This window comes from Trichechus manatus, unplaced genomic scaffold, assembly GCF_000243295.1.
Source record: "Trichechus manatus latirostris isolate Lorelei unplaced genomic scaffold, TriManLat1.0 scaffold00087, whole genome shotgun sequence".
Taxonomy (NCBI): domain Eukaryota; kingdom Metazoa; phylum Chordata; class Mammalia; order Sirenia; family Trichechidae; genus Trichechus; species Trichechus manatus.
This window is the reverse complement of record NW_004444023.1, coordinates 1580075-1601281: the sequence shown is the minus strand read 5'-3', so window position 1 is coordinate 1601281 and position 21207 is coordinate 1580075. Positions and strand designations below refer to the sequence as shown.

Here is a 21207-nt window from a genome sequence, read left to right as displayed (position 1 = left end):
GTTCTCACTTTAGATGAAGGTTTACAGAACAAAATAGTTTCTCATTAAACAGTTAGTACACATGTTGCCCTATGACAATGGTTAACAACCTCACGACACATCAACACTGTCCTTACTCAACCTTGGGTTTCTTATCACCAGCTTTCCTGTCCCCTTCTGCCTTCTAGTCCTTGTCCCTGGACTGCTGTGCCTCATTAGTCCCATTTGGTCTTATGGGGCTGTCTACTCCCTGGCTGAATGGTGAATCTCGGAAATGACTTCACCACTGAGCTAAAAGCGTGTCTGGGGGCCATACTCTCTGGGTTTCTCCAGTCTCCTTTAGGCCAGTAAATCTGGTCTTTTTTGCCTTTTCACATCTTTTGAAGCACCGGTACCCATACATTGATTCTTTTTCTTTCTTTCCCTTTTCTTTTAACTTTTAGATCAGTCCCAGCTTTCTTTTCTTAATTGCAGAAGTAAGTAGAGTAAATTGCAAACCAAAACCCACTGCTGTTGAGTCAATTCTGACTCATAGCAACCCTCTAGGACAGAGTGGAACTGCTCCATAGGGTTTCCAAGCCTGTAAATCTTTACAGAAGCAGACTGCCACATCTTTCTCCTGCGGAGCAGCTGGTGAATTCGAACCACTGACCCTCTGGGTTAGCAGCTGAGTGCTTTAACCACTGTGCCACCAGGGCTCCTTATAAATTGCAAGCGTCCTTTTAAATCCCTAATCCCATTTTCCAGAGGTCACTGCTATTAAGTTTAGTGTATGTCTTTCTAGGCCTCTTGGAGGGACATAACGCAGATGTGTGGCTTTGTGTGTGCTGTATACTTGTACACACATTCCCATCATTTTTTTTAAACAACAGCTTGAATCATGCTGAACCTGTAACTTATAGTTTTTGTTCAGCCATTTCTCATGGCCACCTTTCCTTGGGATGCTGCCTTGTTTGTCTTCTGCCTAGTGTCCTCCTCAGTAATTGCTTACACGGCCCCCAATGACGGACACTGAGGCTGGTCCCTGCATTTTAGCTCTCCCAAACAGCATCATAGTGAACGTCTGCGTGTGTGCAGGGCCTTCCTCCACAAAGAGTCTCACAAGTGAGGCAGCTGGGTCCAGGGTGTGCTTAGTTTACAATTTTGGTGTCTCCTCTGAAAAGTTGCCCTTCTAAAAGGCTCTCCCGGTGTGCATTGGCCCCTGCAATGCAGAGTGAAGCCCAGGGAAGGTCTGACCTGAGCTGGCTCTGCCCCTGCAGGTACCTGGAAGAGGTGGGCTACACGGACACCATCCTGGACATGCGGTCGAAGCGTGTGCGCTCCCTGCTGGGCCGCTCGCTGGAGCTCAACGGGGCCGTGGAGCCCAGTGAAGCGGGCCCAAGGGCCACGCCGGGCCCTGGGGTGCTCAGTGGGGGCGAGTCGCTGCTGGTGCGGCAGATCGAGGAGCAGATCAAGAGGTGAGCCCTCAGACCTGCTGTCTCCATCCCACTGCCCCTCCCGTCTGACGAAAGCCAGTGTCAGAAACGTCAACAGATGTTCCCAGGAGCTCCGGTGGCCACTTCTCCTGGAGTATGTTGTGGGCTCGCTGATTCTGGAAGCCTCTGTCCCGTCATTGCTGAATCCCCAGGATTCTGTTCTGGGTCCCTGTCCACTTTCTGTGGCTTCAGCCATCATGCCCCAGCCTCATCTTTAGCCCAGCCTCTCGCGAGGCTCAGGCCCGGACACGTACCTCAGCAAACATCGAGCACCTGCTGGAGGCAGATCCTGGGTGATGTGCTGTAGACACAGTGGGGAACATAACAGGCATGGGCACCACCCTCGGGGAGCCCTTATTTGTTCATTCCTTAGTTTAACGCTTATTGTTTGTCAAAGTACATAATGTATTGTTAGGTGATGATAAATGCTATGAAGAAAAGAAAGGTGAAAAGAAAGAACGGTGAGAGGCGCAGTCTTTTTCTGGATGGGGTGGGCATTTGAGCAGAGAAGCGGATGAGGGTGGGCCACACGGATAGCTGGGAGGAGAACGTTCCAGGCAGAGCAAGAGCAGAAAGGGCAGGGTGACTGGAGTGGACTGAGCACGTGGGATTGTGGTCTGTGGTGAGAGGTTGAAATCCCAGGGGTCAGATCATATAGGGCCTCACTAGCTGTCATAAGGAGTTTGGATTCTTCTCTGCCGGTTTTGGGAAACCAGTGGTTTTGGGCTGGGGTGTGGCATAATCTGATAGAACTTGGTCTGATTTGAGAACGCCAAGCTGGAGGAGAGCCGGGGGGCTGCAGGGAGATGGGTTAGGGGCCCACGACATGAGTCTAGGTGATGGGCTTTAGCAGTGGAGAGGGAAGAAGTGGTCAGACTCCCAATAACGCTTTTAGGGTGGAGTCAACACTATTTAATGGATTGGATGTGGTGGAGAGAAAAGTAAGTTGACGATGATTCCAGGGTTTTGTCTGGGCAACTGAAAGCAGGCTTTTACTGAGACGGGGCCATGAGGAGTGGAACATCAAGAGGTCCGTTAGGACACGCAGTGCCTGTTTGACATCCAAGCAGAGATGCCGAGTAGCCAGTGTGGAGCACAGGGCAGGCGTCCACCTTCTCAGCCGGCCTCTAGTTCCCCAGCTTAGGGCCACAAAGCAGTTGACAGAACTCTTTAGAACATTACCCTCATGGCAGACAGAGGGATGTTTGCATTTACCTGAAGTTTGCATCCCTTCTGCATTCTACCCTGGGGTCAGGCTCAGTGAACGCCTCCTTTGCCAACCTTATCATCTACAGGGAGGCAGGAAGCTACGGGCCAGGAGGTGCTGGTGGCACTGGTGCTAGTGCAGGCTGCGTTCGTGGCCAGGCTGTTGTGGGTGCACGCGCATGAGGAGTGACCACTTCCTCTTCCCTCTGGGGGGTGTTTCCGGCCACGTGCTGACCTGCACTTGTGGTTTGACCAGGTCCTGAGAACAAATCTGCTGTGTCAGTGGCACTTTCTCTACCAACTCTCCTTCTGACACGGCACCTGTGGGGAGATTGGCAGTCAGGGTTGGGACTAGTCCTTGGGAACTTGTGTTGGGGCTCAGTGAGGAGCGGGGCCCCATCTGAGGTCTGCGCGAGGGTTTAGGTTGGGGTGGGCATCTCTCTGAGGTCAGGCTCAGGGCCCTGGCTGTGACAGAGGTGGGGCTGCTCTAGGGCCAGGGTTGGGCTCAGGTACTCGAGATGGGTCCAGGCTCCAGCCACCAGGCCTCGGCCCCTTCCCACCTGGGCTTTGTCACCTAGTAGGACTAACACCCCCTCGTCCCCCTGTTGTGGGCAGGAATGCAGCAGGCAAAGACGGCAAAGAGCGCCTCGGTGGCTCGGTGCTAGAGCAGATCCCCTTCCTGCAGAACTGTGAGGACGAGGACAGCGACGAGGACGATGAGCTGGACAGCGTGCAGCACAAGAAGCAGCGTGTGAAGGTGAGCTTGTGTCCAGAGGACACTCCCCTGCCTGCCCCTGGTCCGAGCGGGACAGACAGCAACAGGGCAGCTCTTTGCTGCCTAAGTGGCCTCATCGTGTCTCCCTTCCAGAGTCCCTGTCTTCTCTACAGCCACGCCCCCACCTCCAGAACCTTCCGAGGTGCCTGAGTCCTTACTGTCAGGGCCTTCACGTGTCGTCTTCCCTCTCCCACTCCCATCCTCCATCTTCACTAAGGAGGCCTTTCCGGAACTTGGCAAACTCGGGCAGCTCTCTTCTGGACAGTCTGGTCGCAGTTGCAGTTATGTGTTTTTAGTTGTGACTGTAGCTTTTTGTCTCTCAGTCTCCCCTTGTAGATTGTAAGCTCGTGAGGGTAGGGACTGTGCGGATCTTACTGGCTGCTGTCCACAGTGCCCTGAAGGGGGTGTGGACTAGAGAAAGCTCTCAGTAACTTTTGTAACATGAGTGCATGTGGCTGGGCCTCGGGCTCAGCCTGGAGCCAGGTTGAGGGACTCCGTAGGGTGTGGGCATCCAGTCTGTTGTTGGTGTCAGGAGCACTGCCCACAAGGGAGAGTCCATCACCTCCACTTGATCACCTCCACTCCGCCTCGCAGTCTGGCCCCCACCTCTTCTCCCTTGCTCCCTGATGACCTGAGCCCCCGTTGTGATGGCGCTTTCCTCAGGCATTCATTGGCGCCTTCCCAGGCCAGGTCTCATGCTGGCAGCAAGGATGAGGAAACACGGGGGTACCTTCCACGACGTGGAGGAGCTTGTGGTTGGGGCTTCTTAAGCCAGTACTTCAGGCAAAAATCTAACATATCAAAATTGGCTTTGAAAATTCTGAAAAATCCCTGAACCATTTATAAAATGTGGACTGTGTGGTTCCGAGTGTACGACCCCTAGATGTGCTTTGTGTAAAATGTACGTAGATCTAATAACAGGATAAAGAATACATATTCAAGATAGAGTTCTGTAACTTCTTAAGTTATATATAGAAGGGATTGCATTCACGTGGGTCACACGCAGCATGGTGCTGCTCCTAACTTCCCAAGTCTGGGATGGGCCCAAGCTTGTGAACGTAGGAAGACAACTCAAGAGGAGCTGGTTCCTACCTCTGGGTAAGACCGACCACATTAGAGTTTCCAGCAGACTGAGTGTCCCTTTGCCCAGGAATGAACTTTATTCTTTTTCTCATCCTAAAAGTTGTTACTAGTTGCCATTGAATCGATTCCAACTCATGGCAACCCCACGTGTGCAGAGTAGAACCACCCCCTAGCATTTGTAAGGCTGTGACCTTTTGGAAGCATATTGCCAGGCCTGTCTTCCTAGGCACCCCTGGGTGAGTTTGAACCGCCAACCTTTTGGCTAGTAGTTGAGTGTTTAACTGTTTGCACCACCCAGGAACTCCATTCTAAAAGTTGTTGTTAGGTGCTGTTGAGTCAGTTCTGACTCATAGCGACCCTCTGTACAACAGAACAAAACCTGCCTGCTCCTGTGCCATCCTCACAATCGTTGCTAGGCTTGAGCCTGTTGTTGCAGCCACTGTGTCAGTCCATCTCCTTGAGGGTGTTCCTCTTTTTCACTGACCCTGTACTTTACCAAGCGTGATGTCCTTGTCCAGGGCCTGCTCCCTCCTGACAACATGGCCAAAGTACGTGAGATGAAGTCTCGCCAGCCTTGCTTCTAGGGAGCATTCTCACTGTCTTCCTCTACAGATTTGTTTGTTTTTCTGGCAGTCCATGATATATTCAGTATTCTTGGCCCGCACCATAATTCAAAGGCATCAGTTCTTCTTTGGTCTTCCTTATTCATTGTCCAGCTTTCGCATGCATATGAGGCGATTGGAAATACCATGGCTTGGGTCCGGTGCACCTTAGTAGTTGAAGTGACGTCTTTGCTTTTTAACGCGTTAAAGAGATCTCGGTTTGTCATACTATGGTTGCTTCCATGTTGCCGTGATGCTGGAAGCTATCCCACTGGTATTTCAAATACCAGCAGGGTCACCCATGGTGGGCAGGTTTCAGTGGAGCTTCCGGACAGATTCTAAAAGTAGTATGTGCTTTTTATATAAGAAAAAAAAAAAAAAATCAGCCAGTGTAGAAAGTGATAAGGAGGACTTGGAAAGCCACTTGTAATCTCGGCCCCCAGTGCTGTCCCATTGCGTAAGGAGTAGCCCAGAATGGGTGACCTTGGGCAGGTATCTTCACTGTGCTCAGCCTCAGCTTCCTCACCTGCGGTATGGGGTAATAACTATAATAATGACCACCACTCACAGGCCATTGTGAGGGGTCAGTGAAGTCGTGTGTGCAAAGCTTCCTTGGCACTCACTGGGTTTCAGTGCATTGCGTCAGCACAGAGAGTCTGATACGTGAAACCTGTGAGAACCGGAACGTGATGGGACTGCCTTGTTTTTCCGGGTCTTGCTAGTTCCCCACCTCTGACAGGGTGCAGTCTTACCACTTTTCTGTTGCTCATTTTAGTGGAAAATATTTGCGTTTTCTTGCTCTGACAGGTTTCCACCTTTCACAGGTGCTGGCTTTTGTGGGTTTTACTGTATCACTGTTATACCTGTGGTTAAGGAGCCCTGGTGGCGCAATGGTTAAGTGCTTGGCTGCTAACTGAAAGGTCAGTGGTTTGAACCTAGCAGCCACTTCTCGGTAGATACAGCAATCTGCTTCCGTAAAATTTACAGCCTTGGAAACCCTGTGGGTGGTTCTACTCTGTCCTATAGGGTCGTTATGAGTTGGAATTGACTCAGTGAAACAAATTTGGTTTTTTTCTTCTTCATCATTTTAATTGTGTGCCTGCATGCACTCAGTTACATACATACACACACAAATATTTCCCCCTCCCTGACTTTTCTTCATGAGAGGTAATGTGCTAGGGCAAAGCCAGGGGGCGGGCAGGAGTTGTTAGGTGCTGTCTAGTTGGTTCCAACTCATAGTGCCCTTATGTACAATAGAATGAAACGCTGCCCGGTCCTGCGCCATCCTCACAATCATTGCTATGTTTGAGCCCATTGTTGCAGCCACTGTGTCCATCCATCTCATTGCACTGGCCCTCTACTTTGGCACACATAATGTCCTTCTCCAGGGACTGGTCCCTCCTGATAACATGTGCAAAGTATGTGAGACGAAGTCTCGCCATCCTCCCTTTCAAGGAGCACTCTGGCTGTACTTCTTCCAAGACAGATTTGTTTGTTCTTCTGGCAGTTCATGGTATATTCAATATTCTTTGCCAACACCATAAGTCAAAGGCATCAATTCTTTGGTCTTCCTTATTCATTGTCTAGCTTTCACGGGCATATGAGGCAAATGAAGACACCGTGGCTTGGGTCAGGTGCACCTTAGTTCTCAAAATGACATCTTTGTTTTTTAACACTTTGAAGAGGTCTTTTGCAGCAGATTTGCCCAGGCAGGCGTAGCCTGGGCAAAAGCTAGGAGGAGGGCCTGTGAGCATGAAGGGAGGGGGGCAGAGGGCCCATATGTTGTAGTTAGTTGCTGTCGAGTCAGTTCTGACTCATAGCGACCCCATGTGGCAGAGTAGAACAGCCCCATAGGGTTTTCTAGGCTATAATCTTTATGGGAGCAGATTGCCAGGTCTGTCTTCCATGGAGCCACTGGGTGGTTTTGAACCACCAGCATTTTGGCTTTAGAAGTCCAGCGTTTAACTGTTGTGCAACCAGGACTCCTTAGAGGGCCCTTACAGGGGACTCCATTGTAAAGCTCACTGGGCACTGCCCTTTCCCAAGGAATAAGGCACTTCCGAAGGCTCCCAGCAGGGGGAGCTGCACAGCCACGTGTGGGGCACCAGTGAGTGTTCCTGGTAGCCGGTGCAGGATGGGTCTCAGCCGGGAGAGACAGAGGCTGGCCACCACACCACTGCTTGTCTGTTTCAGAGCCCCGGGTGGGCTTGGTCTCTGGACAAGAGCCGTGACCTGTCCACTCTTTCCATGCCCCAGCTCCCCTCCAAGGCCCTGGTGCCTGAGATGGAGGATGAGGATGAAGAGGATGACTCAGAGGACGCCATCAACGAATTTGATTTCCTGGGCTCTGGGGAGGATGGGGAAGGGTCTCCAGACCCGCGGCGTTGTACTGGAGATGGGAACCACCACGAGCTGGGTGAGTTGAGGTTTCTGGTCCACCTCTGCTTGCCTTCCTCGACTGCAGGGGGCGGGGGGCGGGCAGACCCTGGCCCTGCTTCTTCCACACACAGCGCCTGCAGCTGCTTCCTGCCCCAGGGCCTCTCCACCGGACGGATACACTTCCTGAGAGGAGAGTGGCCAAGGAGAGCAGGAGGCCCGCGCCAGGGTGGTCAGGCCCTTCATCCCTTCCCTGGAAAATCCCTGTGGCTCTGGGGGGCCTCCAGTCCTCCCCAGCAGCATCCAGTCCTTTGTGACCTCAAGGAGGGAGCAGACGAGGACTCAGCAGGGGAAAGGCTGATGGGGCCCTGCTGCGTCTTCCTCCCTGTGACTCTGAGCCAGGGGGTGTGGCTGTGCACGCTGAGGCCCAGGCAAGGGCCCCATAGAGGTGCCAGCTCAAGCTCAATCTCCTCTGCCTGCCTTGTGGCCAGGACTTTCCCAGCCACAGTTGCAGGCAAGGCGTCAGGTGGTGAGGGTAAGGATGGCATGGCCCGTGTGAACCTGGGGAAGAATGGGTGGGTAACTCCTCTCATGCGTCTTGTCCTTCCAGAAAGCCGTCGGGTCAAACTCCAGGGAATTTTGGCAGACCTTCGCGATGTGGATGGGCTGCCTCCCAAAGTGACCGGCCCACCCCCTGGCACTCCTCAGCCCCGACCCCACGAAGGTAAGTGGCCCATCCCAGTCCCCAGGGGCCCACAGCAGAGGGAGGCTGCAGAGCTAAGCCCGGGACTTCTGTGTCCTCAGTGTGGAGGCCAGGCCTCTAGCCTGCAGCCTCCCTGTCCCAAAAGTGCGTCTGTCTGTCTGTCTCCCTCTTTTTTTGTCTGTCCTGCCCTGTCCGTCTGTCTCTCTCTTTCTTTTCAGCTGTATTCTTGATCTTATCCTTTCCCTGTCTCTGTTTCTCACTCCTTATCTCTCCCTCGGCTTCTTGTCTGTCTTTCTCTCTCTCCCTGCCCCTCTCTGCACTCTCCCTCCCCTCCCCCCACCAGGTTCCTTTGGCTTCTCCTCAGACGTTTTCATCATGGACACTATCGGGGGCGGGGAGGTGAGCCTGGGGGACTTGGCAGATCTCACCGTCACCAATGACAACGACCTCAGCTGTGATGTAAGTTCATGGGGCACCCCCCCCCAACCCCACCCCATTGGCCCCTGCCCACACTCAAGCATGATGCCAGCACCTGCTGAGCTTAGCCTGGGCACCAGACCTGTGCTGGCTCCCTGACACGTGAGCATTCAGTGAGATACTTCAGCAGCCCTGGGAAGTAGGTCCTCCTATTCACCCCACTTTACAGAGGGGTACAGTGCAGACGGGGGAGGAACCCGACTAGGGTCATAAGGTTTGGGGCCTGGAGGACTAGAGTCTGGGTCTCAGTCACTGTGCCAGGCTCTTCCTCGTCTGGTGAGTCCCCAGCACGGCCGCGGGGGTGGGCTGACAGCAGTCCAGTGTCAAAGGAGCAGTGGGTCCTGCGGGTGGCGGCCATGCTGGTGAGAGCCCTCTGTGGAGGAGGTGAGATTCAGCTGTGCTTCGAAGACAGGTGGGATTTGGGGCACGGGAAGATGGCACACCAAATCCAGAGGACTGGTCGGGGAGCTGGGAATATGGCTTCAAGCCAAAATCCAAAAAAATCAGGTGCCTCTGGTGTGAACAGGGGCTGATGGGACAGATGGGCTGGGGTGCAGGTTGTCCCAAGGCCAGTGTTTTGAGCCCAGGGTCCATGGTTGGGCTGGGCAGTCAGGAACCCATGGGCATGGATGCGAGTGCACGTTTCCTGTGTCTCTTCATCACCCGTACTTTCTAGCAGGCTCTCAAGGGGCTGATGACCCTAGTGAGGTTGGGGGGTACTGCCATAGACTGCCGGGAAGTGGGCTGGCGTGGGGGTGTGAGCAGTGGGTGTGCTTTCCCTGAGACGTCACCCTTTTGTGGGTATGAGGTGGAATGTCCCACGCTCTGCTCAGGGAGGCATTGGGTGCCCACCTGACATCAGGTCCTCGGACCCAAAAGAACTATGGCCGAAGTGGCAGTTTAGGCGGGCATTGGGGTGCACAGGCGCCCAGGTAAAAGGGCTCGTCAGGTGCAAACCCCCTCACACACAGCGTGGGGTGCTAAGACTTGCCTGGCATCATTACTCTCAGACATGGCCCTCCCAGGGCCCTCAACTCATTGAGCAGCACCACCATCCATGGGGCATGTGTCTAGCTCCCCACAGCATCGCCGCACTCTGTGTACTGTCTCCATCTCCACCATCAGGTGTGTGCTCCGAAGCCCCATTGCTCCCTGGGCTTCCTCACAACCTCTTAACCTCTCTTCCTAACAGCTTTATTGGGATACAAGTCACATACCATACAATTCACCTAATTAAAGTGTACAATTCAATGGCTTTGTGCAGATTCACATTTAAGAACATTTCCATCACCCCAGAAAGAAACTCCTACCTCTTAGCTGTCAGCTTTCGATCCCCTGCAGCCTGGCAACCACCAGTCTACTTTCTGTCTGTGTGGACTTGCCTGTTCTGGACATTTCACATAAATGGAAACGAGTAACGCATGGTTTTTTGTGTCTGGTGTCTTTCACTTAGCATGATGTTTTCAAGGTTCATCCATCTTGTAGCATGTATCACTACTCCATTCTTTTTTATGGCTGAATAATATTCCATTGTATTATGTGCCATTCATCCATTGATGGATATTTGGATTGTTCACCTTTTGGCTGTTGTGAATAATCCCTTCATGAACATTTGTGTACAAGTTTTGTGTGGACATGTTTTCATTTTTCTTGGGTGTATACCTAGGAGTGGAATTGCTGGGTCATATGGGAACTCTGTGTTTCACTATTTGAGGAACCACCAGACTGTTGTACAAAAGTAGCAGCACCAGTTTAAACCCCCACTGGTGGTGTATGAAGGTTCTGATTTCTCCATATCCTCACAACACTTCTTACCTCTTTTTGATTGTAGTTGTCTTAGCGGGCGTCAAGTGGTATCTCATTGTGGTTTTGATTTGCATCTCCCTAGTGACTAATGTGGAGCATCTTTTCATGTGCTTATTGGCCAATTTTTATATCCTCTTTGGAGAAATGTCTATTCCATTTCCCGTTTTTTAATACGGTTATTTGTCTTTTTATTAGAGTTGTAATAGTTCTTCATATATTCTAGATACATCTCTAGCCGCTCTTACCTCTCCCAATGTGAGTTTCACGTGGGGCAGCCAGCACAAGCCGTATTGCCCTCCTCCTCTAAACCCTTCGTGGCTTCCCATTTCTCTGAGATGTTTTCTTAGGGTGAAGTGCAGATCCCTGAATGTGGCTCCCATTTTGCCTCCTTCTGACCTTTCTGGCCCTATCACCTGCACCCTCCCCTTGCTTTCTGCACTCCGGCTACACTGACCTCCTTTCAGGCTCTGGGTCTGCCCTCGTTGCCTCCAGCCTCAGGGCCTTTGCACATGCAGTTTCCTTCCTCAACTCCTTGCCCTTATTTGGTTAAGTCTACTCATTTGTCAGGTATTAGTTCACATGTCATGGCAGCCCTTGTGGCACAGTGTTTAAGCGCTCAGCTCCTAACCAGAAGGTCAGTGATTTGAACCCACCAGCGGCTCCATGGGAGAAAGAGGTGGCAGTCTGCTTCCCTAAATATTTACAGCTTTGGAAACCCCCTGGTGCAGTTCTGCTCTGTCCTGTTGGGTCACTGTGAGTCGGAATCGACTTGACAGCACACAGCAACAAACAGTTCATATGTCACTTCCTCAGTAAGGCCTTCTTGACCCCCACAGAGGAGGTCAGGCTGCCTGCTGTTGTCCCCTTCCCCCCTCAGGGTGCACTGCTTGTGGTTTGTAATCCTCTGCACTTGTGGGATGAATCGATTGTCCTTTCCCCCCAGCCCCCTTGTGAAGTGCACCCGCCCAAGGTTCCTGCTCCCCTTTGTCCCGCCAGCCCCTAGCACAGTGCCTGACACATTGTAGCAACTTGCTGCAAAGAGCGTAGGGCGAGCACCCTGGGCTGGAGAACACGTCTACAAAGGCGTCCATGTGGCTTGGCTGGGGAAGGGGGTCCTTGAAGTCCTGGATGTCGGTGTCTGTGTGACTGCAGGGCGGGAGAGCAGACACTGAGGCAGCCTGCCCCCGCCCCCAGCTGTCTGACAGCAAAGATGCCTTCAAGAAGACATGGAACCCCAAATTCACCCTGCGCTCTCACTATGACGGCATCCGCTCCCTGGCTTTCCACCACAGCCAGTCGGCTTTGCTCACCGCTTCTGAGGACGGCACGCTCAAGCTCTGGAATCTGCAGAAGGCAGTCACAGCCAAAAAGTGAGGGCGCCCCAGAGGCTGTGGTAGTGGGCATCTGGGCGCGGGATGGGTGAGGGGGGTCCCGTGACATCCCTCTCCTTGTCTCCCCACAGGAACGCAGCGCTCGACATGGAACCTATCCATGCCTTCCGGGCTCATAGGTAGGGAAGTGCCTCTCAACCTGCCCAAAACCCCATCTCCAAAGACACTCTGACCCTTCACTGCCAGCCCCTCCGCTCCTGCACTGGTGTGGCCCTCTCCATGCACACACCCCCAGCCCCTTGTGCTTCACAAAGACTCCAATGGCCCTGGCCTCTGACTGTCACCATAGCCCTTCAGAGGAGGAAATGGGGTGGCGGTGGGGTGGGGGGGGTGTGGCAGGCAGCCTGCCTAATGGTGCAACCAGAGCCCTCACCATGGAAAAATGCTAGTGAAGAACCTGAAGGTCCTGTGGTGGGGGGACTCTGAGCTTTTTTGTCTCCCCTCCTCTTTGTGCCCTCCAGGGGCCCTGTGCTGGCAGTAGCCATGGGCAACAACAGCGAATACTGTTACAGTGGTGGGGCAGATGCCCGCATCCACAGCTGGAAGATTCCAGACCTCAACATGGACCCCTATGACGGTTACGGTGAGGAGGACAGTTCCTCCCTCTGCCCACCCTCCCCTCCCGTTCCCTGAGCACACATACAGTGCTTACCTGTGTCCTGCCCTTCTCACAGTGCTGGGAGTGTAGGTGGTTAGTGATTCGGGATGTGCAGGGGGTGTGTTTCACAGAGGAGGTGATGGTCAAGCCGACTCAGAATCAGGGTGAGCTGGACATGTGGCAGGCAGAGGTCAGGGCATCCCAGGCTGGGGAACCAGCACTCAGGAGGCTTGTGCTGGCAGACAGTGCATTCAGGGGTCAGCCCAGGCTGTTGTGTCGATGAAGTGGGGCAGTTTTGAGGAGAAAGAAGAAAAGGTGAGATGGGAGAAGTCAGTGGCCCTGGTTGTAGGAGACTTTATCCCGGGGCCACTTTTATGGGTTGAGTAGGGAAGTGATGGGACAGTCCCTGTCAGTGTCTGTCCCCCTGCCCTCTGATACCACCCGCAGTAGCCCTCTTGATCACGCATGTGGCCCTGTGCTGCATCCTGCCATGGCAGAGTTTAAAGGTTTGTCTCCCCATGAGGGTCATGCACTGTTTTCCAGGGAACATTCTCACCCTGTGAAAGGTCAGGGATCAGTCCCAGGCAGTGTATGCTGCACATCCAGCGAGCTGCCGGGTACAGGGTCAGCAGGGCTCAGGCCAGAGCCGCTTGTGTGGACTCGAGTGGCTGGCAGGCAATGGTGCGGCCTTTGAACACGCAGAGGGACTTGGAGACCCAGATGGCTCATGCACTGGGCAGGCGCAGGGCGGACTCTGCCTGGACCAAGAGGGCTGTGGACTCATGGAGCAGAGTTTGTGTGCGGCCAGCCGGGGCCACAGAGCCACCTCTGTTCTTCTCTCCTAGCGCAGTCCTGAAAATGACGTATTGAGCATCCACCTGATGCACTTTTCTGGGCCCTGAGGAGACAGCAGTGAACAGAGAAATCCTGCTCTCTGGAGCTTCCATTCCGGGGTGCCTCAGGGTCCTAAAATCTGGAAGAGCCAATGGTCAGAGTAGTGACCAGCTCAGAGGGGAGCAGATGAGTCTATAGGAATAGATGAGGGAGTGGGTGGCTCAGGCCCAGGCTCTCGTCGTCCTGGTGCGCCCAGGCTGTCCGAGGAGGGGCTGGCAGCCTTGACTTGGCCTGTTTCCTCCCCACGGGTGGGTCCAGACCCCAGTGTGCTGAGCCATGTCCTGGAGGGCCACGGGGACGCTGTGTGGGGCTTGGCCTTCAGTCCCACGTCCCAGCGCCTAGCCTCCTGCTCCGCCGATGGCACTGTCCGCATCTGGGACCCCAGGAGCAGCAGCCCAACCTGCCTCTGTACCTTCCCCACAGCCAGCGGTGAGTGAGGAGGGGGCGCTGGGAGGACCCAGACCTCTCATACGAGAGCCAGACCTTGGGGAGAGGAGGGACTCCTGGTGAGGGCTTCTCAGGCAGCCTTCTCTCCCTTCCGCCCCCAGAACACGGGATCCCCACCTCAGTGGCCTTCATCAGCACCGAGCCTGCCCACATAGTGGCCTCCTTCCGCTCCGGCGACACCGTCCTCTATGACCTGGAGGCTAGCAGTGCCCTCCTCACACTGGAGTCCCGGGGGAGCACTGGTAAGGGGGCCCCAAGGCCAGGTCTGGGGCAGACCTGTGGGACCAGGAGCTACGTGCCTACAAGCCCCAGTTCCTCTTGTGGCTTTGGCAACCTGATGCCCAGTCAGCTAAAGATGGCCCCCTGCCTCTTGAGCTCTGAGCCTGGGCTACTGCTGGACTAGAGAAGGAAGGAACTTAAGGCCCAGTGGAGGCCCAGCTGTCACCCTCATAGGGCGGGCTCTCAGGCTGAGAGGAGCCAGTGCCTCACACAGCCTCCCCCGGCGGGTGGCCCGCTTGATTGAGTGCACAGAAGTTCTTGTGCTACCACGCTTCTCACGCATACCCCCAAAACAAAGCATATGCCCACTTTACAGATGAAACACCAAGGCCCAGAGAAGGAAGTGGCCTGTGTGCCTAGCCCACCTTGACATCTAGGCAGAGGAGTAAGGGTATGGGGACCATCTGTTCTCTTACCTTTGTCCTGGTCTCCCTGATTTTCCCCTTGACATCCGTTCCTCTCTCCCCTTTCCGTTCCAGGCCCCACCCAGATCAACCAGGTGGTGAGTCATCCAAACCAGCCCCTCACCATCACCGCCCACGATGACAGAGGCATTCGCTTCCTGGACAATCGGACAGGTGAGGCTCAGGCTTCCCGGCGCCCCTGGCCTGCCTTCCTGGCCTCTCCACATGCTGGCTCTGTGTGTGCCCCTGTGTGTGTTGGTGGGGGTGATCCAGACTCTGACCCAGAACCGTTGGGGTCTCTCAGAGCATCCCCTTGTGCTCCTCACCCTCCTAGTCAAGGCCCAGAGTGGGGCAGTAACTCGCCCACCCTGTCTCCCTTCAGGGAAATCCGTGCACTCCATGGTCGCCCACCTGGACGCTGTCACCTGCCTAGCCGTGGACCCCAATGGTGTATTCCTGATGTCGGGAAGTAAGTTGAGGGCCTCTGGCCCCTCAGGAGCAAGGGCATGTCCCTACCTGTTGGGGCGTTGGTGGGTGGGTGTACAGAGGGCTCTGAGCAGTGGAGAGTGTGGGTGGAGCAGGTCACACCCTGACTCTGCCTCCTCATCTTGTGCTCGTGGACAGCGGCCTGGCCCCAGGCTTTGCTTCTCCCGCTGCCACACAAGAGCAGCAGCTTCCCCTGGGCTGAGCTCAGTGAAATCCGGCGCTATACAGAGGGGCTCTGGTCCAGGCCTGGCCCACAGATTGGTTCCATCCCGGGACCCATGTTTATGAAAATGGAACTGAGTGTCTTGGCCAGCCCCCCACTGCAGCTAGCCCGGTGTCCTGCCTTACCTGTTCCCTCCCTTCCCCCTGACTGCCAGGCCCTCTGTGCCTGCTCTCCTGCTGCACTTCCTCCCTCCTTCCCTCCCTCCCCCCTCCCTCTGGTCAGTCCTCACCACCAGCTCCTGCCTCAGGGCTGCTTCCTTTCTGTTTCCTCATGGGTTTACAATCTGTTTCCTTGTTGACCTAGTCTCCCCAGCTCTGCGGTGTCCAAGCCTCTGCAATGTCCGTGCCACGGGCAGGGAGAGGTGCCTGTTCTGTTCATGGTGCACCCCCAACTGCCAGTACACAATAGGAGCTGAGTAAATATCTGGGGAAGAGGTGATGCAGGGCAGGACAGGAAGGTTCTCTTTGGCACTGGGCAGAGGATCAGGTGGAAGGGGACCAAGCCCCCACCCCCTGCCAGGCCTTTGGTCCAGGCCAGGTCGGGGGGGTTCAGGGGGTGGAGCTGAGTGCAGAGGTGGGGTACCTGGGTACTCGGTGACAGCCCCTCCCACACTGCACAGGCCACGACTGCTCCCTGCGCCTGTGGAGCCTGGACAACAAGACGTGCGTGCAGGAGATCACGGCCCACCGCAAGAAGCACGAGGAGGCCATCCACGCCGTGGCCTGCCACCCCAGCAAGGCCCTCATTGCCAGTGCCGGTGCCGACGCCCTGGCCAAGGTCTTCGTATGATGCCTGCCGAGCCCTGGCCACCGCGCTGGCTGGGGAGCGGGGCCGGGCCAGCGGGGTTGATGTGAGGGGCTGCTAGGCCTTTGCTCTGTACGGGGAGCCTGAGCCCCTGGCTCAGGTGGCAGAATGCCCTCCTCCCCGTGTGGCGCCCTCGCTCACCCCGCCTAGCTCAGCATTTCCTGCCCGGTCGTGAGGATCGCTGGGGTAGGCTGGGGTCTTGGAGGACGGGGTGTGAGGCCTCGAAGGGCCCTGGAAGCCCGTGGTCCAGGCTCCCCTCCCTTGTCTCCTGCAGGTGACTCCCAGCCTCCCACTGGAGGCTCAGAGGCCTGGCCTCTCCCTGCCTGCCTTGGAGCCTGGTGGTGCTAAGGGCCCTCCCCAGGGAGCCCCCCATGGCCTCACCTGCCTGCCTGGGCCTCCTTCAGGACCCACCCCGCCGAGGGTTGCCTCTGGGGGGATTTTTTCTCGGGCCCTGACCCCTACTCCGGTGTCTGAGCTGCCTTCGCGAGGGCAGCACAGCCAGGGCCCGGTGACCTCGGGGATCCGTTTTTCCAAGACACCAGAAGGTGCCAGGTGCCCCCTTGAGCCCCTACCTTCCCCTCCATCCTCCCAGACCTGGGTGGGAGCTGTGCTGGGAGGAGGCCTAGGCTCCCATCCTCCTCCAGGCCAGCTGCAAGCCCGGAGCCAGGAACCACAGGCTTTCCCATAGTGGGAGCCAGGGCCTGGCCCCCCATGGACCCACGCCGCTCCCCCTCTCCTCAGTTCACTCAGCACTGCTCTGCAGACACTAACCAGCGCCATCAGGGCCAGTAACTGCCTGGGCGGGGGATGCCTTTGGGGCAGGTGCCACCCTACTTCCCCAACACTCCTCCAAGGGCAGCCCCCCAGCCCCCACCCATGGGGTCACCCATGGGAAGAGACAGCCTTCTCTTGCCCCTGCCAGGGGCATGGAGGGCAGAGTGGGGGCCAAAGACCTGTGACTCCCTGTATCTCTGTATAAATAGTGGGATTTCAATGGGGCCCCCATGGCTGTTATCACTGTGTGATAGTCTTTGTCAGTCTCCTCTCCTGCCCCCCACTCTCCTCCTCTATTTATTTCACTCTTTTCATTTGGGTCCCACCCATCCCCTTTGGCCCCCCTTCCAGGTTCCTGTTTATAAGCCCATCCCCTCTCGCCCTGGACTTGTATGTGAAAACTTGTCTCAATAAACCCTTTGGAGTAAGATGGGTGATGGTGCTGACTGCTGTGGGCATTGGGGACTTTGGGGGTAGAGGGGCCTGGGGAGGGATCAGCCAGCTCAGCCTGGGTTGGGTGGGGTTTGGAGAGAGGGGATATAATGGGTTGGGGTTTTGTGACAGGGCAAGGGGGGCCAGGGAGGGCCCAGAACTTGGGTAGGGTGTGGATGGAGGGGCGGAAGTAGGGGCAGAGGACCGAATCTCCTGTCCCTTTCTGTCCCTAAGCGTCCCATCCCTAGGGGCAGCAGCAGCCTGGGGGCAGAGCCCTGACAGGCAGTTGATCTAACAGTTCAGCTCATGACTCTTCACCCCACCTGGGGACGTGATGGGTGGTGGTGCGCACCTGGCTGCAAGGACACAGGCTGCAGCCCCCCCCCCCCCGCCTTGCTCGGGAGGCTGCCTGGAGGAGGGGGTGTAGATTTGTCAAGCTCGAGGGACGGGCAGGGTGCCCGACCCCTCACTGCAGGGCCCTGAGGTGGCTGCACCACATCGGCTAACCCTGTGCCCTGACCAGGAGCCAGGCCCTGGGCCAAGCCCTTTGCATGTCATTTCAAAGAAGTGGGACCATTATCCACATCTCTGAGGACAAGATGGAGGCTGGAGGCCGAGGGTCTCACTCAGGGTCTCTAGCACGTCAGCAGAATTTGTATTCAGTCCTGACTCCAGGCCAGTTCTCTTAAGCCCTCTGCTTGCCAGAAGGGCTTCACCACTGACCAGCTGGGGGTCTGGGCAAGTCCTGGCATGCTCTGGGCCTCAGCACCTTCTGTGAAGTTGGGTGACAGAATGCCCGCCTCCTAGGTTGTAAGGGGCTTGGTGGCCTGTGAACATGGAACCGCACACTCCAGATGTGTTAGTTTACGGTGGCGGCATCTGCCCGTTGAGACAAAGGGTGGGTGAGGGGGGCAGATGGCCGTCAGGTGATGCCGACGGGAGCCTGGCTGTGGGCTCCACGTGGCCCTATTCCCCCTCGCCGCCCCCGCCCCCACCCCCACCCCCACCCCGGGCTCTGCAGCTTCCCCAGGTGGTGGTTTGGGTTTTCGCTCTGGCCTCAGACTTCCTTCCCCGGCCCCAGCTCCCGGATGTGGTGACAGAATCGCTACTGTACCCACCTCAGCTGCCCGTGACAGCCATGTGCCAGGAATTGGGGTGGGGGGGACTCTTCTCAAAGCCCCATAGCCAGGCCAGGCCAGCCTGCCCTTCTCTATCAGGATGCCTCTGGAGCTCAAACCTGGGCCTGAACCTCTCCAAGAAGCAGGTGGGGCAGCAGCAGCTGGCTCAGTGATCCTGGATGAGTCATTAGCCTCTCTAAGCTTCAGCTTCCTGTATGTAAACTAAATGGTAGCCACTGTTTTATTATTAGCTGTGGAAGAGAAATCAAGGTGCTGGAGGAGGTGTTTTATGGGAAGGTCTGGCACACAGTAGGCCCTCAATGCCTGGGTGCTTGAGGTGTTCACCCTGTATCATCCTCTGCAGTTATACAGACAGTCACCGTTCACTGAACTTGCGCTGTGTTCCAGGCACCTGTATAGGATCTCATTAATCTCCACAATAACCCTCCGAGGGTTGTCCTAGTACAATCCCATATAACAGATAAACAGATTCAGAGAGGGGAACCACCTACCTAGTTGCACAGGCAGAAAGACACATGCAGCCCCGATATAGTCCGTCCTGGATCTCAATTCTCCATCTAACAAGTTGTGTGGACGTCGTCCTCCATGGTTGCTAACTGGCCTTTACAGAGTCCTCCAGGCCTTTGGTTCGCCACCATCCTAAGGGCTCCCTGGGATGATGAAAGGAAACTACACCAATCTTCACCCCGCCCCGCCCCACGCCTGCCTCTTCCCGGCACACCTAACTCAGTTCGCTCCGTGCCCCTGCTGAAGTCGCTGGAGTCAGACTTGAGGCAAGGCCCTTCTCATCTGGAGGTCTCAGTCTTCCCACCTGTGGAATGGGCTAAGGGTGCTCTCTGCCGCCCCCTTCCTCAGGAGTACAGCGCTGCAGGGGCAGGGGCGATGCTCTGGGACCGGGAAGACCGAGCCCAAAGAGCAGGCCGACCTGACTCTCCATTTCCTACCCCTTCTCCTGCGGTGGGCGCCGGATGCAGGCCAGGCAAGACAGGGCCCCCTTCTTAAAGGGCCAGGCGCCTCCGCGGCCGGCGCGCCCGCGACGTGTGGTGGGGATGAGGGTGGCCCGCCCCTACCTCTCCAGCTCAGGGTAAAGTAACTTTCCAGACTTGGGAGTGTTGAGGGGAGCAATCGATGGCTTCCTGCCCTCACCCCCTCCACATCCTGGGCCCCCAACCCAAGGTGGGGAGGTCCCGCCCCCAGCTCCAAGGAGCCGGCCCGCCCTCCCCTTCCGCCCCCGGCTCCTCTGCGGGCCCTGCCCCTCCTGCTGACGTCACCGAGGCCCGCGCCTATTGGCCGACTGAGCTGTCGCTCTGGATACTTCCTCCTGAGCCGCCGCAGCAGAATTAAACTTTGGAGCGGAAAAAAGCCGCGGGGGCCGGGCGACCCTCCCCTGGCCCACCCCCCGCCACCGGTAACGCCCCCCTCCCCAAGCCCCCCGACCGAACTTTCTCCAACTTCCCAGACCGTGAGATTCCCCCCCAGCACCCCGGCCCTCGGGACTCCTCTGCCCATCCCCGGGCCCGTCGGATCCCCGGGATCTACTCGATCCTCGACTCAGAGACTCCCGCCCCCCACTCCAAGGTCTGGCGAATCCCTCCAACCCCCTTCTTAAATAGATCTTCTTTTTAGATCCACTAGATCCACCCCCCTTGCTTCCCACTCTTTTCTCTCTCCAGGGGTCCTTTGCATCCCGGGCTCCCTTGATCCCTGTGCTCCTGACCTACTAGATTTTCTTCTCTGATTTCTTGGACTCTCAATTATTCGGTCCCCAAACCACTAGATTTCTCCTTTAGGGTCGTGTGTGATCCTGTGATTATCGGGCGTCTGACCCACTAGGATTTCTTCTATTTTTCCAGGATCCTGCCGTCCTCGGTCCCCTCAACCTGTCAGATTCTTCTTCTCGAATCCCCGGGATCCCCGCGCTCCTACCACCAGTTTACGAGATCCCGCGGATACAGTGATCCGGGTTACCCGGACCAGGCGGCCTGTCCCTGGCCTCCCCCCATGGCCGCCGCCCCCACCCATCTCGCGGGGCTCCCGGGCTCTCCCCTGCCGGGGTCTCCGCCACCCACCGGCCTCAGCTTGGAGCTCCAGTCTCCGCAGCCGCTGCTGCCCCAGGTCCCGACCCCGGGTTCCGGGGTCTCCTTCCACATCCAGATCGGGCTGACCCGGGAGTTCGTGCTGCTGCCCGCCGCCTCCGAGCTGGCCCATGTGAAGCAGCTGGCGTGCTCCATCGTGGACCAGAAGGTGCGGGGTCCCCTCATTTAGTTTGCAGAAAAGGTCTCCCAGAGGAGGAGGGCGCGGGCAGAGGCCACCTGGGGCCTGGTGTGGTGGAGGGGGACCAAAGGGGCCTGAGCCTTGGGTAACTGAGGGGTGAGGGGCATTCGCTCCCAGTTGCCTCCCCCCACCCACCTGCTTGAAGGAAAACTGGGCAGGGGTGGTGTGCCCCAGAGGCCTCCCCGAATTACGTGTCCCTGCATGTTGTTTTCTACAGCGGGCAGGGAGGAAGGGAGGGGCCGATCAGGTGTAGGGAGGGGAGGAAGGAGCAGGTGGGGGCCTCAGATGTGGGGGGATCTCCCTACCTGGGCCCATCCAGGCCTCCCATTTGGTGGAAACAGTAGAAATTGAAGCCGGGCTGGCCATGGCGATGGGGTAACACATGTGGGTGTTGGTGCCGGTGCTGGCTACCGGGGCAAGTGAGGTCTCAGAGCCCAATCCCTGTCCGCCCCAGGCCTGAGAAGTGTGCAGAGGGGCAGGCACCCCCTCTGCACCCCCAGAAACTCTGGGGACGTGTCCCCTCTCCTAATCACAGTACTCCCACCATCTAGGTCTGATGCTGGCCTGTTAAACAGACCTC

The 21207-nt window shown here is 56.4% G+C and overlaps 2 protein-coding genes and 1 long non-coding RNA gene across 5 annotated transcripts in view; 2 read left to right on the top strand and 1 right to left on the bottom strand.

Annotated features, from left to right (window-relative positions):
* Positions 1 to 17558, top strand: part of STRN4 (striatin 4) — a 30453-nt gene extending 12895 nt beyond the window's left edge. Inside the window, exons 5-17 of one of the 2 annotated variants that reach the window (XM_004381604.2) lie at positions 1239 to 1436; positions 3276 to 3417; positions 7377 to 7536; positions 8107 to 8220; positions 8564 to 8658; positions 11677 to 11852; positions 11945 to 11992; positions 12335 to 12456; positions 13624 to 13794; positions 13914 to 14054; positions 14571 to 14669; positions 14878 to 14964; positions 15824 to 17558. In XM_004381604.2, the coding sequence (XP_004381661.1) occupies positions 1239 to 1436; positions 3276 to 3417; positions 7377 to 7536; positions 8107 to 8220; positions 8564 to 8658; positions 11677 to 11852; positions 11945 to 11992; positions 12335 to 12456; positions 13624 to 13794; positions 13914 to 14054; positions 14571 to 14669; positions 14878 to 14964; positions 15824 to 15993 (1723 nt within the window). In that variant the 3' untranslated portion in view covers positions 15994 to 17558. Of the gene's footprint in view, positions 1 to 1238; positions 1437 to 3275; positions 3418 to 7376; positions 7537 to 8106; positions 8221 to 8542; positions 8659 to 11676; positions 11853 to 11944; positions 11993 to 12334; positions 12457 to 13623; positions 13795 to 13913; positions 14055 to 14570; positions 14670 to 14877; positions 14965 to 15823 lie in introns of both variants that reach the window. The other variant, XM_023736251.1, reaches the window with a different exon arrangement.
* LOC111821487 (uncharacterized) lies at positions 11730 to 20516 on the bottom strand. 2 transcript variants are annotated; one of them, XR_002824890.1, is made up of 4 exons: positions 20423 to 20516; positions 18845 to 19003; positions 12526 to 13444; positions 11730 to 11826 (listed from the first exon to the last, which is right to left on the bottom strand). It is a non-coding gene; the product is annotated as an uncharacterized LOC111821487 (long non-coding RNA). The 2 variants fall into 2 exon arrangements; XR_002824889.1 differs by lacking the exon at positions 20423 to 20516 and having other exon boundaries at positions 18845 to 19512.
* Positions 19957 to 21207, top strand: part of PRKD2 (protein kinase D2) — a 33290-nt gene continuing 32039 nt past the window's right edge. The window contains exon 1 of the mRNA XM_004381603.2: positions 19957 to 20597. Coding sequence (XP_004381660.1) covers positions 20355 to 20597 — 243 coding nt within the window. The 5' untranslated portion in view covers positions 19957 to 20354. The remainder of the gene's footprint in view (positions 20598 to 21207) is intronic.